Here is a 14,527-nt window from a genome sequence, read left to right on the forward strand (position 1 = left end):
TCTAAACAAGCACAACATATGGAATTTCTATACCAAGCATGAAAATTACAGGAAATGTCAATCATCTTGCTTGAAAACAAAATAGCCAGACAGCATTCTAGGAGATACATTGCTTCACAGAGGGGGCGGGGGAGGGGAAAGTGGAAGTAAAATATCTTTATTTGAATCACAGGCACTGGATGTTCACCACTGACCAACATGATCCTAGAACATACTATTTCTCTTTTTTACAGGTAAGCACTTCATATCAGAAAGACATTCTTATTTCACACTTGTTTTAAGAGCACTGTTGTCCAGAATGTCACTCATGATTCACAGCAGCATGAAAACGGAATTCAGACCTTGATATTTTACTGGAAAGGTTTAGTTCAAAAAAAGCATTCTTGTATGGAAGCCTGATGGGCTAGCAGTCCACCACTTTTTCAGTTTGGAGTCACAGTTCTGCTTTTTCATGTATCAAAACATACCTTAGTCTAGACCTGAAAAACATAATCATTACCTGTAACCAAAACTCTATCACTCTCCACCTCTGTCTTACATACAGACTCTCACAACTCATCCTCTCCCACTTCCACATTCTATTTGCTTTCCTATAATGGATGTTTTTCTTTTTTGCATTTTAGCACTACCTCTTCTCCTTTCTTAGCCTTTTATCTTTTCTCCTTCTTAATTTTGCCTACATCTCTCTACAACTGCAATTTTTACCCTGCTGGAATAGCTGGTTGTGCAATTACTTAAGTCTTCCCATCTAAGAGGTTTTCCCATAAACACAATGGCAAACAGATAAAAGAAATCAGTCATACTTGGACATAGACCTCTCGAGAAACATTGCTCTCTATCATCCTCCATTTTTACTAAACTTAGAGACAGTGGAGAGTGTCCTGTAAATGCTTCAAAACTCCCGACTGCCATTCAAGGTTCTTTCAACATACAGTGTAATCACCCTGCTGAGACAAATTCCTTTGAGATGCATGCAGATTAACACCTAGTTTTGTACTCTAGGTGTTCCACTGGAAATCAGTCTGGGCGCTGGCCTTAGCAGTGGTACTTTCAATAGACTATGGCATTTAGGTTGTTTGCTACATTATGCTACCTCTTAGTGAGTCCTCACAGGTACTCAGTTTGCAAATCTTAAAGTGCTCAACTGCCAACCTCCAAAGTCAGAACACTGGCCTAGTTTTTTTCCCTTATACCATTGCCTCTTCTCAGAACTTAGTTTTAAAATACTGGGGATAGCATGTGAGACCAGATTACCTTTACAGTATTTCAGGTCTGTAAGGCAACAGTGGTTAATATGATAAAAAATACTCCATCCTGTATTTTTTTAAGGGCAACAATAATGCAAAGTCCAATCAAGAACAGTTGAAAACAACAAAAGGACCAGTATTACACAGCTGCATAGCTACTTTTGATGGGGAGGGCCTTTTTTCTTTGAATGCTTGTTGCACATCCACAAACAAAAAGAGGATACATCATGCCTAAATTGGTAGGTTTACTTAATTATGGCTTTAGGTGTAAGGTGTTCATCTGTCTAACACAAAAGAAGCAAAAGAATGATGCAGAAGAGTCATGAAATAACCTGTTCCTCAAGCATCTCCTTCACGTGAGTAAGATTTTCAACAGCAAGTTTTGCTTATCTCCATTTCTGATTAAGGAAATGCTAAAACTCTTCATGACTTAACAGAAAGGAAATTACACCTGCACTGCAGACTTTTTACTACAAAAAAATAGCAAGTGCTGAAGAGTTCAAGAAAGCCCAGACTCAGGTAAATGGGGCAGAAAGACCGAGATAGGATGGGTGAAGATACAAGGAACAAAATGTAGTATGTAAGGAACTGAAGAATGCAAGTAATATATAACAAAAAGGAAGCAGCTAAAAGTATATATTCAGAGATACACTAAAGGAAGAGTAGAGAAAAGGTATAGATTATAAATGGCAACTCACAATGTTTCAACCTGCTGTGAGAAATAAGCAGAAACCACAACTGGAGTCACATTCACGTTCTTATTTCTGCATACAGAATTGCTTAAATCTGACCTATTATGCAGTTTTCCTGATCCTCATGTTGACATGCAAGAGATGATTTTAAGCCTCTTCTTAGAAATGAAACCAAAGAATTTAGTTTTATTCTGCAAAGCAGAAAAAAAATAACTCACTCCATTTCTATTAAGCTAAACACCAGTAGTATATTTTTCTTTCTAGCTCTGACTTGCATTGCATCCTTCCAGTATAACCTCAAAGAGGGCCAGGAGGAAAAAAACCTTAAAACTGACTCCCCACAGAATGAATGAATACAGCCAAATCACCAGCATGGAAAATAACTGTGTGAGCCCTAGGTATCAAAGCTTACCCACAAATAGCTCATAGTGAATAATGCATATGGTTTAAAGTCAGTTAAAATAAGTGCCAGGTCACTTATCAGGCAGCAGTGAATTTGCAAGGCTTTGAAACAAAATTCTTCTTTTGATTCTCCCACTCTGAGGTACAAATAACTGAACTAAGATGCAGGTAAGTAATGACTGGCAGGAAATGTGGTCAAGAGCTTGCCAGTTCCACAGTCTTTTAGTCCTACACCAGAACAGACTAGTGGTGCTGAAGAGGCAATAGTGAAACAGAAAGAGCCAGCTTTGACTTTGTGAAACAAGTTCCTGACACCATTGGGTCCTAAAGCACTACTGTGCCTCAGAAATTGAAAGGATTTCTCTTGGCTGAAAAATTCAGCAGAAAACCAACAGACTGATAATCTACCAACATGGGCCAAATGCCTTTAGTCCAGTTTAACTTCTGCTTTTGAGACATTATGTATTTGGCTGCCAGATTACAGCATGTGCATGTTCATACAGATGCTATACAGGGCTAGCCTCCCTTCAGATGAATTCAGCTCCTCAGAGTGCTAAAAGTTTTTCACATTTTCTAGCCCTGGAAATGTACCAGGGTTCTCCAGCAAAGGCCATTAGATTGAAGGCATTTGCAAAAAGAAAGAAAAAAATTAATGAAAATCAGGCAGTATATGAAAATACATGGCCTTTCTCCACAGCATCCTACCCTGCTCTTTATTTTACCTTCTTTGCTCAATGAGCCAAAGGTTTAAACAAGCACTAAGTTTCTGCACTGAAAGTGCAGCCAACTGACTATTCACAGGAGCTCTAAAGCTTTTCATTCCCTCATTTCCAGGATGCAGTAGAAAGGTGCTTTAATTGCAACTTAAATTATTTTCCCCTTGATGTGCTTGTCCCTGTCAAAATAAGTGTTGTTTGTATGGGCACAGCTCAGACAATTACATTAACTTCAGTCAATAACTTAACCCTATTATCAATGTTTTTCTAGTGATCCAAAGACTGGAACTGTTACTAACAGTTGATGATATATATTCCAATACTGCAAGAGGAAAATCTATTTTTATATCAAGATGTGGCAGGAAACATGAAAATAATTACTCTTAAATAATAATGAATAATAATTATAATTATTATTCCAGGAAAGATTATTCTTCAATTTCTGTTTTTTTCTCTTTAAAAAAAAAGTTATTAATTTGCTGCTTAGAATTAAGAAAATAAACCTGACAAAAAATGATAGAGTTTTATATTTTGAGGGAGGGTTTTGTCCATGTTTTAACCAGAACTTCTTTAAGTTTCATTTCTATTTGAGCACTAAAAGGAACCGGAAGTAAACTGCAGAAATTTGAAAGGTCAGAGTATTAGGGTCTTATTTTAACTGTTGTGAGACAAACATAAACATTGCTTTGGTTCTTAACCCTTTATAAAGAATCCCAGCCTCACAGAGACACGCCTGAAAAAAGCCTGGCCCTACATAAATTATGCAAAGACCCTTGAAATAACATCATTCAATATGATTCATTCACATAAAAGTACAGCATCATCTTCAGCTTCAGGCGAGCAGCAGCCATCCAGCACCTTGTTTCTACAGGGGCATGATAAAACATATTCTGCCTAATAAATAATCCATTAACAACACACAGCACTACTTAATAACTCAATTATCTAACATCCATATTAGTTCATAGACAACAAGCAGATCTCGAACTTTTGCACATTTACAGTGTTGGAAAACTTTGCAAAAAACCTAAAGGTAAATTATTTCTGTCCAGGTTGGTCCTTCCTTGAATTCACATGGACATTACTAGCTTAGATAACTCTTCCTGCAGAGCCCATGCCAAGACAATTTGAAAACACTGAACCAAGTGTTTTCAAATTTCAACTGAACTCAGCTTTCCTTGCTATGTAAGGAGCATAAACTGCCTTAGAATCCAGAAGATTTTAAGAAATCTAGAAATGTGAGGGTTTTTTCCCCACAAGATTTACCACCATAAAGTTTAAGCATCACATTTTGTAATGCTTTTAAGACACTAGTTGTATGCATTTGTTCCCTCTCCTATTCCAGTGACTTAAGCAAGTGATAATTGATAATCAATTGCACTACATGTTCAGAAACACTAGTCCATTACCTCCTCTCGCTTATGAAAATGGTACACTAATGGCTACCATTAAAAAGTGTATATTGCTTTAAAACATGTTTTCACATCCTGTTTGTTAAACCACTGAGCTTTCATATCACTTTAAAAAATTGAGTAAGTATTTACTTTATTAAAACATCCTAATTTATAAATCTGTATTTTAATAATCAATGCTGCTTCCACTTTAGTCTCATATATGTATTCCGGTTTTGGTAAAATGTCGTATTTATTTTTTGTAATACGTGACATCTAGTCTTCTGAACAATAGCCTGGATATTGCTTTTTCTTCCAAGCTTCTGTATAGACCCCAGAGTGATGTACAACCCTTGTCCAAGAAGAAAAACATCATATTCTATTTCTTACCACAGGTAGTCTGCAAGCATTCAAGTACAGTTTAAACACACCATTTCACATCTGCCTACAACCTTAAATCCCTACCAACATTCTTTCAAGAAGTCTTTGGATACATTGGAACCTGAAGACAGAAAACTGTAAAGATCATAAGGAAAAGCCAACACAGAAAGATGGTGATGAATAGTTTGGGCTTTTTCCTACGTCTTCAAGCTATTGGAGACCTAGTATTTTATGTCTGTCAGTATGGGACCTCTCTTGGAAGTGTGGGCAGGAATGTACATGGACTTGATAGAACAGTCTCACACTTGTTGGTGATGTGATCTCTTCCCTCTGAAGTGGATTCACTTTCGTAAGCATCATACTGAAAATTGCGTGTTAGAGTCTTCTGTGAAGAACTAGGAATAGCACAGAGATACCTGGGCTGAAATTTACTATTCTGTACCTGTTTTTATTGCATTAAGCAGAAATTCTCATTTCGAGCTACAAAAAACCAAAAAAAACCCCAAACCTCCCAAAAAAGGCAGCTTTTTAAAAAAACTGAGTAATATTTACAAAAGCACCAGTATCTCACCTACAACCTCTGTAAATTTCATCCTCATTTAAAGCACTGAGTGCATACACAGAAAGCTAAGGGTTAATACATGTTTTTAAAACTAATTCTGGATGCTCATATGAAAGAGGTTTGATTACATACAAAACTTAGTTTAACTCGTATCACATAGCAGCAAGTGAAAAGACAAAAGAACACCCCCATATTTAAAAAATTGCCCACTGTAATACATAAACCCCATTTAACATAAAAAATACGTACCCTTCTTGTATTTTCTTGTCTCTGCAAAAGTGAACATTGCTCAAAATGCAGTTCTGCTCAAATATATTGCTGTTTAATTGGCATTTAATATGCAATCACATTTTTACGTGGATTGATGTTATTGTAGGTTAGCAGGTGAACAAAATATGCTTGCTCAGTGTTCTTGCATCATATAATTCTGTTTTCATCCACACAGATTATAAATTCCTGTCATAGTAAACAGGTGATAGACTACAACTAAAAACTGAACCATGAATAAGGTATAAAATTTCCTAGGGACATGTTCTGAGGTTTCAGACTTTAAAGTTAGCAGTGGATCCTATTACACACCTTGATAATGTTCAAGAAATGGTCTGATGTTGGCAGGTGGGACTATCTTAATTGATAATACTTTGCTTAAATGTCAACTTCAGTTAGACTCTGAAAGCATTTGAAAAATTATAATGAATTATTTCAGCATTTCACAGAATCTACCTCAATTTTAATACAGGAATTTGAATCCAAACCCAGCTAAACCTCTGATTACATCTAAACACTTATTTAAACACAGTCTTCCACTAACTTGGAGTGTCAAAAACAACAGAAATATTAAAAGTAGTCATTCTAAACATCTTTGGTCATGGACGCACCAGAAAGAAAAAATGGTTCTCTTTCTGCAGTAAAATGCATGGAAAGTAAACTTTTGGATCTTAAATTACTATTTTTCTTTTTATTTTCAGCATGCCAATCATGTTGTCATCTTTACTTTATACCTTTGAACCACTGAGTTTTACCACTCAGACTGCCCTCTCAAAAAACAGCACATGGAATATGAATTTGGGTTCAATCATATACATTTAGCAGTGCTGGATTACTACCAGTTTTCTTAACACATTCCCATTCATAGAAAGCTGAGATAAAACAGTATCATGAGCAACACTGTGCCATATCTACTATTTTTGTCAGTTTTATAAGGCCCAAACCTATCCTAGATAATCTGTGCTAGCACAAGGCAGTGTTTTTTCCCCCATTGACAACATATTGTTGGTTCTTACTGATTTCTTTGTAATCTCTTAAGTAGCTAAAAATAGCTATTTTTTTCTCAATGGAATTAAACACATTGGCCCTGCAATACATTTCAGCTCTTTTGGAAGAATGTGGATATTTGTCATTGATTTTTTTGTAAATATGGGGCAGCCCCTGTGACAAATGAAGACATTGTGCATTGGAGAGCAGAATACAGCATCTTTCTTTCAGCTAGTTAAACTTAAAAGAACCGCCATATCCTCTAATGGTCATCTCCTTTATGAAGAACTTCCCATCAACAGTAGAATATTCTGTCATTTTGTAAGAAATGCATGAGCCACTGGCACCAGGGACTCATCAGGGAGCAAGAGGCAGGCAGTCTTGTTAGCCACATATGTGAGGTGGTATTTGTGATACTCTTATTTATGCCATTTGTGATGTCAGAGCTGAATAAAAGAGAAATACATAACATCATGCTTTTGGCAGTGTAAACTATGTCATCTGTAGCCTTGGTCAGCAGCCAAATGCTCACCCAGCCACCTGCCAGCTACAACTCTGAACAGGACAAAGGTAGAAAATATGGAGAAAAAAATCTCACGAGTTAGCATAAGGGGAGGTTTCTTAACAGATACCATTACAGGCAACAGACTCAACTTGGGGCAAACTAAAACAATTTATTGCCAATTAAGATAGATTCAAATAGTGAGAAACTTCTGTCACTTCCTTCTCCTGCTTCCTTGCTGAAAGACCAGCTTCCTTGATCAGATTCTTCTTCCTCCCTCACTAAATGATGTTACGGACCTGCCAATTTCTGCTATTTTCTGCCAACTGGGATATAATTATTGTAGGATTTGGTGTGGTGGCCGGTGAGCCAGTGGTACAAGGGACAAAGAAAGTCCAGCGGTGAGACAGGCCCTGGTATCAGGGATCCTCCCCAGGTTAGGGTGAACAGAAAAGGCTTTCCCCAGCATGCATTGTTCTGCTATGTTAATGTACCCCAGTTTCACTTTCCTGGTTGGCCTGTGGCCCCTCCACTACACCTTAGTGTAGGGCTCCCCCCTTGCTACCTTATATGTTCCATGCCCTAGAAAGTTCTTCACTCCAGGTTCCCCCTATTGGCCCTTGTCCCTTGCCGCTCCCCCAGAGCTTCCCCATTGGTTCCCATTCCCTAGTTCTGCCTGTGTACCGCCCCATGCCCTCAGATCATTGGTCTCTGATGCTTGCCCCGCTCCTGTACTTAAACCTGGACCCTCCATTGTCTTTGGTCTTTGTCACTGGACTCCTTCATGGTGCGGCTGCAATAAGCCGTCGTCCGTGGAACTCTACATGGAGACCCTTCCTCCCTCTTTGCTGTCGACCCATATTGCTGAAGCTATCAGTGCGTTTGTGCGTGCACATGTGTGTGAGCGTGAGGTGGTCCTGCCGAGTGGCTTCGCTAAGGAGACACTCTTGGAAGATCGCAGCACCTCACACTATGGCACAGAAGCCACAGTGCCTGACATAGCGATAGTTTGGGTCCCTGCCTTAGGCATGGCGGCCTGAAGTGCAGAGGCCCTCCTTCCTCTGCTGTGATGGAGCTGAAAAAGGATCAGTAGTCTCAGTGCTAAGGAACTGATGGGTCTGATTGGGGTAGGCAAAGCATTCTTCTGCCAAGTGCTATACCGATTCAATGGGATTACATGTCTGTTCCGCCAAAAAATCCCAGGCTTTGGAAGGTAATAACTGCCCTAGTCACCTGCCAAAATCCTCCCACAAACTGTGCTGCCCAGGGATTGACCAAACCAGGTTGCATTTCTCTGTCAACTTGCCAACAAGTTGTTCACTCTTGCACTTGGATGCAATCACGTTCCACCTATCCAGCCACCTCAGAACAGGACCAAACAGCTTACAGTGATAACGCCTTGTCAATATTTTAGAAAGTGTGAATTTAAATGCCAAAAACCATTACTAATACTGGCTTTTGGAGGGAGGGCAGTCAGAAAAAATTTCACCACAGTATGCATCCTGAAAGCTCTGTCATCCTATGCTAAATGAGTTTTATTATATACATAGAAAGAACGGACTTCCGCTCTGTAATGTCCTGGGTTGGCAGCAGAGAATCCAACCATACCTTCACTGCCAAGCATTCAAACTTTCAGGAGAGATCACTGTACTGACACTTAAAATTTACAGTTCTACAACAGCCCATATAGCAGCATTAATGGAGGCTATAAAGCATCAGAAAACCTACAGAAGTGAAGCATTACCTAGTCTGTTAAAAAGGGCTGTGCTGAAAAACAGCATGTGCTCCATCCCCTAGTATATCCCTTGCTTCATAAAGTTCCTCATACTTTCACACAAACTATTGAGTGTAGGAGTTTAAGAGAACAAATTGGGAAAGAGCATTTTGATTTCCAACTATTTATCTAAAAATTTCTCTTCTCCAATGACCTCAGAGTATCTCTTAAAATCAGTTATTTCATTTGTTTTTAATCTGCGTTGCATTACCCATACAGATGCTGTAAAGTCAAATTACATGCCTTTTCTTGATGCATTCTCTCAGGGGATATATAAGAGATTCATCCATCTTGCAAGATTCTCACAAAATCTAATTGATGCTTATTAAGTAATATAAAACCCAGTGGCCTGCATAAACATGATTAGACACATGAGGTTGAGCATCTTCCTACATAATCTTTTCACATTGAAACTAATATCTGCTAAAAGAGCTATCACCTGAACTCCCTTAAGAGTACAGTTAAATTTTTAGCATAATTTTTGCCTTTGCTTACTCCAATTCTATTCTAGTATTTCTTTTTATGCAAAAAGCCGTGAACAAGTTTTGCCTTTTTTCCCTTTCATTATCAGTCCCTTTTAAGATTTATCATCATAATTTCATAGTTTAAGAAATTTTCTCACTGATTCTCCACTACGTTTCAACACTATAGATTTCAGGGTATCTGCCATTCTGCCTCAGGCAGGATTGTAACCTCATCTATTGTACTGTCTTAATTCCAGCTTCTCTCCAGATTCAGAAAGAGGAATTCCCTTCTCACTAAGATAACAGTCTCGCAGTAGTAAAGGAGACTGAACTTCGGATTAAACAGAAGTCAAATTTAGTTCCCAGCTCTCTTTCTGATAGCATGAATTTAGTTAAGCTAAGCTGTTCCTGTCTGATTTGATAAAAGCAATACTGGGGATGTAGCAGAAAGAGAACTATTTAGCCAGGTGTTCCTTTGCAAAGGCTTCCGCTTTACAGTGAGTCAGAGCAGAGAATGAGGTTGATAACATGTGGCTGATAATAAATCGGTGGGAAAAACTAAAGACTTTGTTTAGCTCATTATTGCAAAAAAAAAAAAAATCTTGATTTCACATTCACTCCCACTTCCCTCAATTAAAAGAATGTTCTTAAAAGGCTCTTAGCTTTTTGCTTAGCTGGGTACTTGAATAAAAAAGACTAAATAGCACATCAAAGTAACGTTAATGTGTGCCTTGGTTCCTGTTTGTAGATAGATGACCAAATTCATAGCTCTGCAGTTCCACTGCAACTTACTTATTCACAAGTTTGCTAAATTTGCCATTTTTTAAAATCACTTAATTAGGACAATTCAAAGAAAATGTCTTTTCTTTTAGTTCTGCAAGCGTAAAAGAATATATGCAAGCCCTATAATACTTTTTATTTCAACCAGCTGTTGTGCACAATCCAGACTATGCAAAGCAATAAGCAGCCTGTTTTACAATTGACAGAACCCACTCAGCCCTAAAAAGGAGTATCCCATACTCAATTACCAGCATGAAGGAAGGGTATGTAAAAATCTGCCTGAAAAATATATAGTGATTTCCAAAGAAATTCCATTATTAGCATTTAATAGGTGAGCATTTCTGCCAAAAAAGCTCAGAACTACACTGTTGGACAAATTCTAAGACAAACAAATGAACTTCATGGACTAGTGTAATGTTTGGTAAGGGCTTGAAGTCAATTTTAAGCTGAAATGTTCCACACATCCAAGGAGTAGGGGATGGAGTACGTGGTCTAATAGGAAACTGAGGTTTGTGGCTTAATGTAGCAGGGTTAATTTCTTTGGTTCTCTGTATGGACAGCATCAAGAGGGAGCACCAAAATCAGTGTACAATGAAACACTGCTACAGTGACAATACATGAAGAAAGCATAGCATTGCCTAAAGCTTTACTAAAACACATGGGATGATGTCACTGAGACTAATTTTATTATATTCAGTTCCTTCTACTCACTGAAAACCCATACTTAAAACATGTCATTCCTGAAGCCTTCCATTATTCATTTCAATTGATGCAAACTAAATGATGCATGTGAACCACAAGGTGCATGATCTAGAACATACCATTTTCAATACAGCCTTACTCTTTATTTCATTTTAGTGCTGATGGTTCTCCAAATGTGCTATGTCTTATCTTCACAACCTTCTAGAGATACAACCTCAGCTTCAAATAGATTACAAACAAAGACTGCAACAAAAAAATAATGAGAGTGACTGATTGCTTTCAGTCTATTCCTTAGGCCAGATTAGCTGTCTGACTTGTAGAAATCCTAACTGTGGGTTTTGAGGAGCAATATAGTCAGGGGAAGACAATACCATAGCACAGACCAAAAGGAGAGGATCCCAGTCGCAACAATGTCAGGCACAAAGACTTTAGGGAAAGAATGGGACAAAAAGAAGTCTGATAAGATCAGGTGACAACAGAAGCTAAGTTGGCATGGAAACAACTGTCAAAGGCCTTGAAGGAATTAATTTGAACATTCCTTCAGGGAATGTTAAGATTACAAATAAGAAAGGGAGTAAATAGGAGGATTAAAGCAGACATCAGTCTAACAGAGAAGACAGAAAATATCCATCCTCATCATCTGAGCAAGGTCCATAAAGACAGATAAATGGACAAAGACATTGCAGAAATCAAGGTGAAAGTCAAAGAAGCCTCAAAATAAGAATTATCACAAAAAGGGAAAGGTGGATAAAGCATGTGGTAGAACTAAAATGAACATATATCAGTGAATACCTACGAAGATAAACTCTAGTAGAAGAAAACAACCATTCTCATTTTGATAAAAACAGCCTTTTTCTATCCAACACACATCTGCACTGTTACTCTGGTGATACAAAAACATACATACATACTCATTTAGCCATCAGCAAGTTTGATGCTTTAAAAACAAACCAACTTGCATTATATCAGTGCCCCAGCTTTCAACAGCAAAGATCACAGTAAAATACAGTGTACAACTGAGAATGCCAGGTTGTAATCATAACACTGGAAAAAAGTTCCAGTAATCAAAAACACTTGGTTATTTGGGGTTTCAAATTATGAGGGGCCATCTTTAGTTAAACACATGAAACTCTGTCACATGTCACAGATCACATGCTGAAACTAGAATTCTTCACTCCCTACTCAAGTCTAAAAATCTGCCCATGAAACGTCCCTCTAAAGTGGGCAAAAGCACAAAACCAGTAATGTTACATACTCTCATAAAATAGTAATTAACATTTACTTCAGCAAAAGCTATCACCATTGATCGAGTTGGCATACATCTTCATATCTCCTTCCTGAGAGTCTGCTCTACCATCTTGCCACTTCTTTTCGGTCCTTAGATGAGTAACTGTGGAAATTACCGGTAGCCTGAACTGCACAGCTCTGAAATCAAAGGCCTACCTACAGGGTGAGAGGGAGAGGAAAGGCAGAGAAATCACACTCAGAGCCTTACCTTCCAATTAACAGGAACTCCCCAAGCACTCCCAGGCGCCTCATGGCAATGAGAATTCCCCTCACTGTCATTCCCTCGCAGAAGCAAACCACCACTCTAGCCTTGGGTAACCTTTCTCGCAGCTTGCGGAGCAGGCGATCAAAGCTCTTTTCCCCAGCATTGCTGTAGATCTTGTCAGAGTGAGCAATGCAGAGACCTTCTTGGGCAGCCAGCTCTTTGAAGGCTTCCATTCCACTTTCCCCATAATTTCCTGGTTAAAAAAAAAAAAAAAAAGATTATATCATGCATTTAACCAGTTGGATGGTGATGGCAAAGTGATAGATTTCTCCCCACAAAATCAAGTAGCATCAGCACATTAGCAGAAGGAAGAGCAAAGGAGATCCATCAAAGTGAACATGCTCTCAGAGTTCAGTGGAGCAAAAGGATATCCAGGTATCAGTAGGTCTTAACAGAACTGGAGACTGCAAGTTTCTTTTCTTACATTGACTTAACAATGGATAGTAAAGGGGATATTGTACAAGGGTTGGATAGGAAGAAAAGGGGACAGATCAGACAGCAAGAATGAAGTTTTACCAACATTTCTATGGCAAAAACCGCAGTTGAGCTACTTTAGGAAAACAGCCATTGGAAAGAGAAAAGGGGATTTAATTCCAAGCTATCTGTATCACATGCAGCCCATGTCCACAAAAGTGAATGAAAGATGGATGTAAATTTGAAACACACTGATCTGGTAACATTTTCAAAATCACTTATACTAATTTGACCAAGCAGTGTTCATGACAGCTAAAATTTAGGATTGATGATGTCTCTCTTAGAAAAGGAGACTTCCTATCTGAAAGAACTTCAGAAGTAACCCTTTCCAAGACAGAAATATTTGAACTGTATGGTCCAAACTATATACAAACTACATATAGAAACTGATTCTCAAATTTGCTTCTGTTTATACATTATGCAAGCCAAAACAGTTTTACAAAACTCAAACTGCCTTCTGCTATGGAGACAGGTGAAACCCCAAGTTTTCTTTGAATATTTTATGCCTGACCTGAGCACAGAACTTATGAACACCCATCACACAAGAGGAACAGATAGATTAGAAAAACCTGTATCTATTAACAGTAGCAAGAAATGGTTCAAAACAAGAATCATTAATTTGATGCTATCCATATCAATGATGTTTCCCCAGTTTAATGAGGGACTAAAATCAGATATGCTGATCACTTCTAGACCCAGACCTTTTCAAGTGAGGGGTGACTGAAGAGGTCCTGTTCCCTGTTTCCAGCAAGAGTTTGAAACAGCAAATTGCAAAGAGGAAGACTTCTGGATCAGCCTAAATTTCTTCACAGAAAAAAAAATTTAAACTCCTCAAAAGTTAGCCATCAGAAAGAAAATGCAGCAAGAGACAGTTTAGTCACTCTGTGCAAATCCAGTAGAATGAAGTGCATTTTTCCAGAAACATGGATCATTTGCCACAGATCAACACTATGCAGACACACTATGACAGTCACTGTCATACTAAGTTGCAGACAAACCTGACAAGTCCAGTGTCAAACACAAAACTGAAATTCCCCAGCCCTTTGCACTGAACTGCCCTAGTTTCTCATAAATTTGAAGTGCAGCAGAATGGCCTCTTTTCTAGCCTGTGACTCAACATCATATTCAGCAATTAGGTCAATTCTGCTTTTTTTTTCTGAGAGCCAGACATACTCTGGAGCAGCAGTCCTGCATGGCTGTGGGGAGGAGAGAAGAGAGGAAGATCTGTGCCTGGTGGGAACTTGCCACCAAGAAGCCCACCCTGTAGGCTCAGCACTGCGGCCCCATCCCACAACCCTGTACTTGGGTAAACACTGTGGCCTTGTCATATGCAGAGAATGTCACAGATGGAGGCATTTCCAGGTATTTATAGGCCAGGACCTGCAGTCACCAAGGGACTTATTCCAAAGCAGTACAGTTTGAGCCGTACTGCTTTGATTACTTGCCTCAGGTCCCAGACTGAGGCAGGACAACCTCATTACTGACTTGCCATTAGCAAGCACTTAATGCTTTGGAAGGATATATTTCCCAATTTCATGTGGAACTTTGTTCAACACAGACTTCTTTTAAACCAGTAGGATTATTCTTAAAGTCTTACCTAAGGAGGGACAGGAGACTAAACTGAATCCTATTAG

General features: G+C 38.6%; 1 protein-coding gene across 2 annotated transcripts in view; it reads right to left on the reverse strand.

Annotated features, from left to right (window-relative positions):
* Positions 1–14,527, reverse strand: part of GRM1 (glutamate metabotropic receptor 1) — a gene marked incomplete at both ends in the record, with an annotated part of 188,683 nt that overhangs the window by 140,213 nt on the left and 33,943 nt on the right. For both annotated transcript variants that reach the window (XM_082302657.1, XM_082302658.1), the window contains one exon: positions 12,363–12,612. In XM_082302657.1, coding sequence (XP_082158783.1) covers positions 12,363–12,612 — 250 coding nt within the window. The remainder of the gene's footprint in view (positions 1–12,362; positions 12,613–14,527) is intronic.

This window comes from Coloeus monedula (assembly GCF_965178545.1).
Source record: "Coloeus monedula genome assembly, chromosome: 2".
NCBI lineage: Eukaryota > Metazoa > Chordata > Aves > Passeriformes > Corvidae > Coloeus > Coloeus monedula.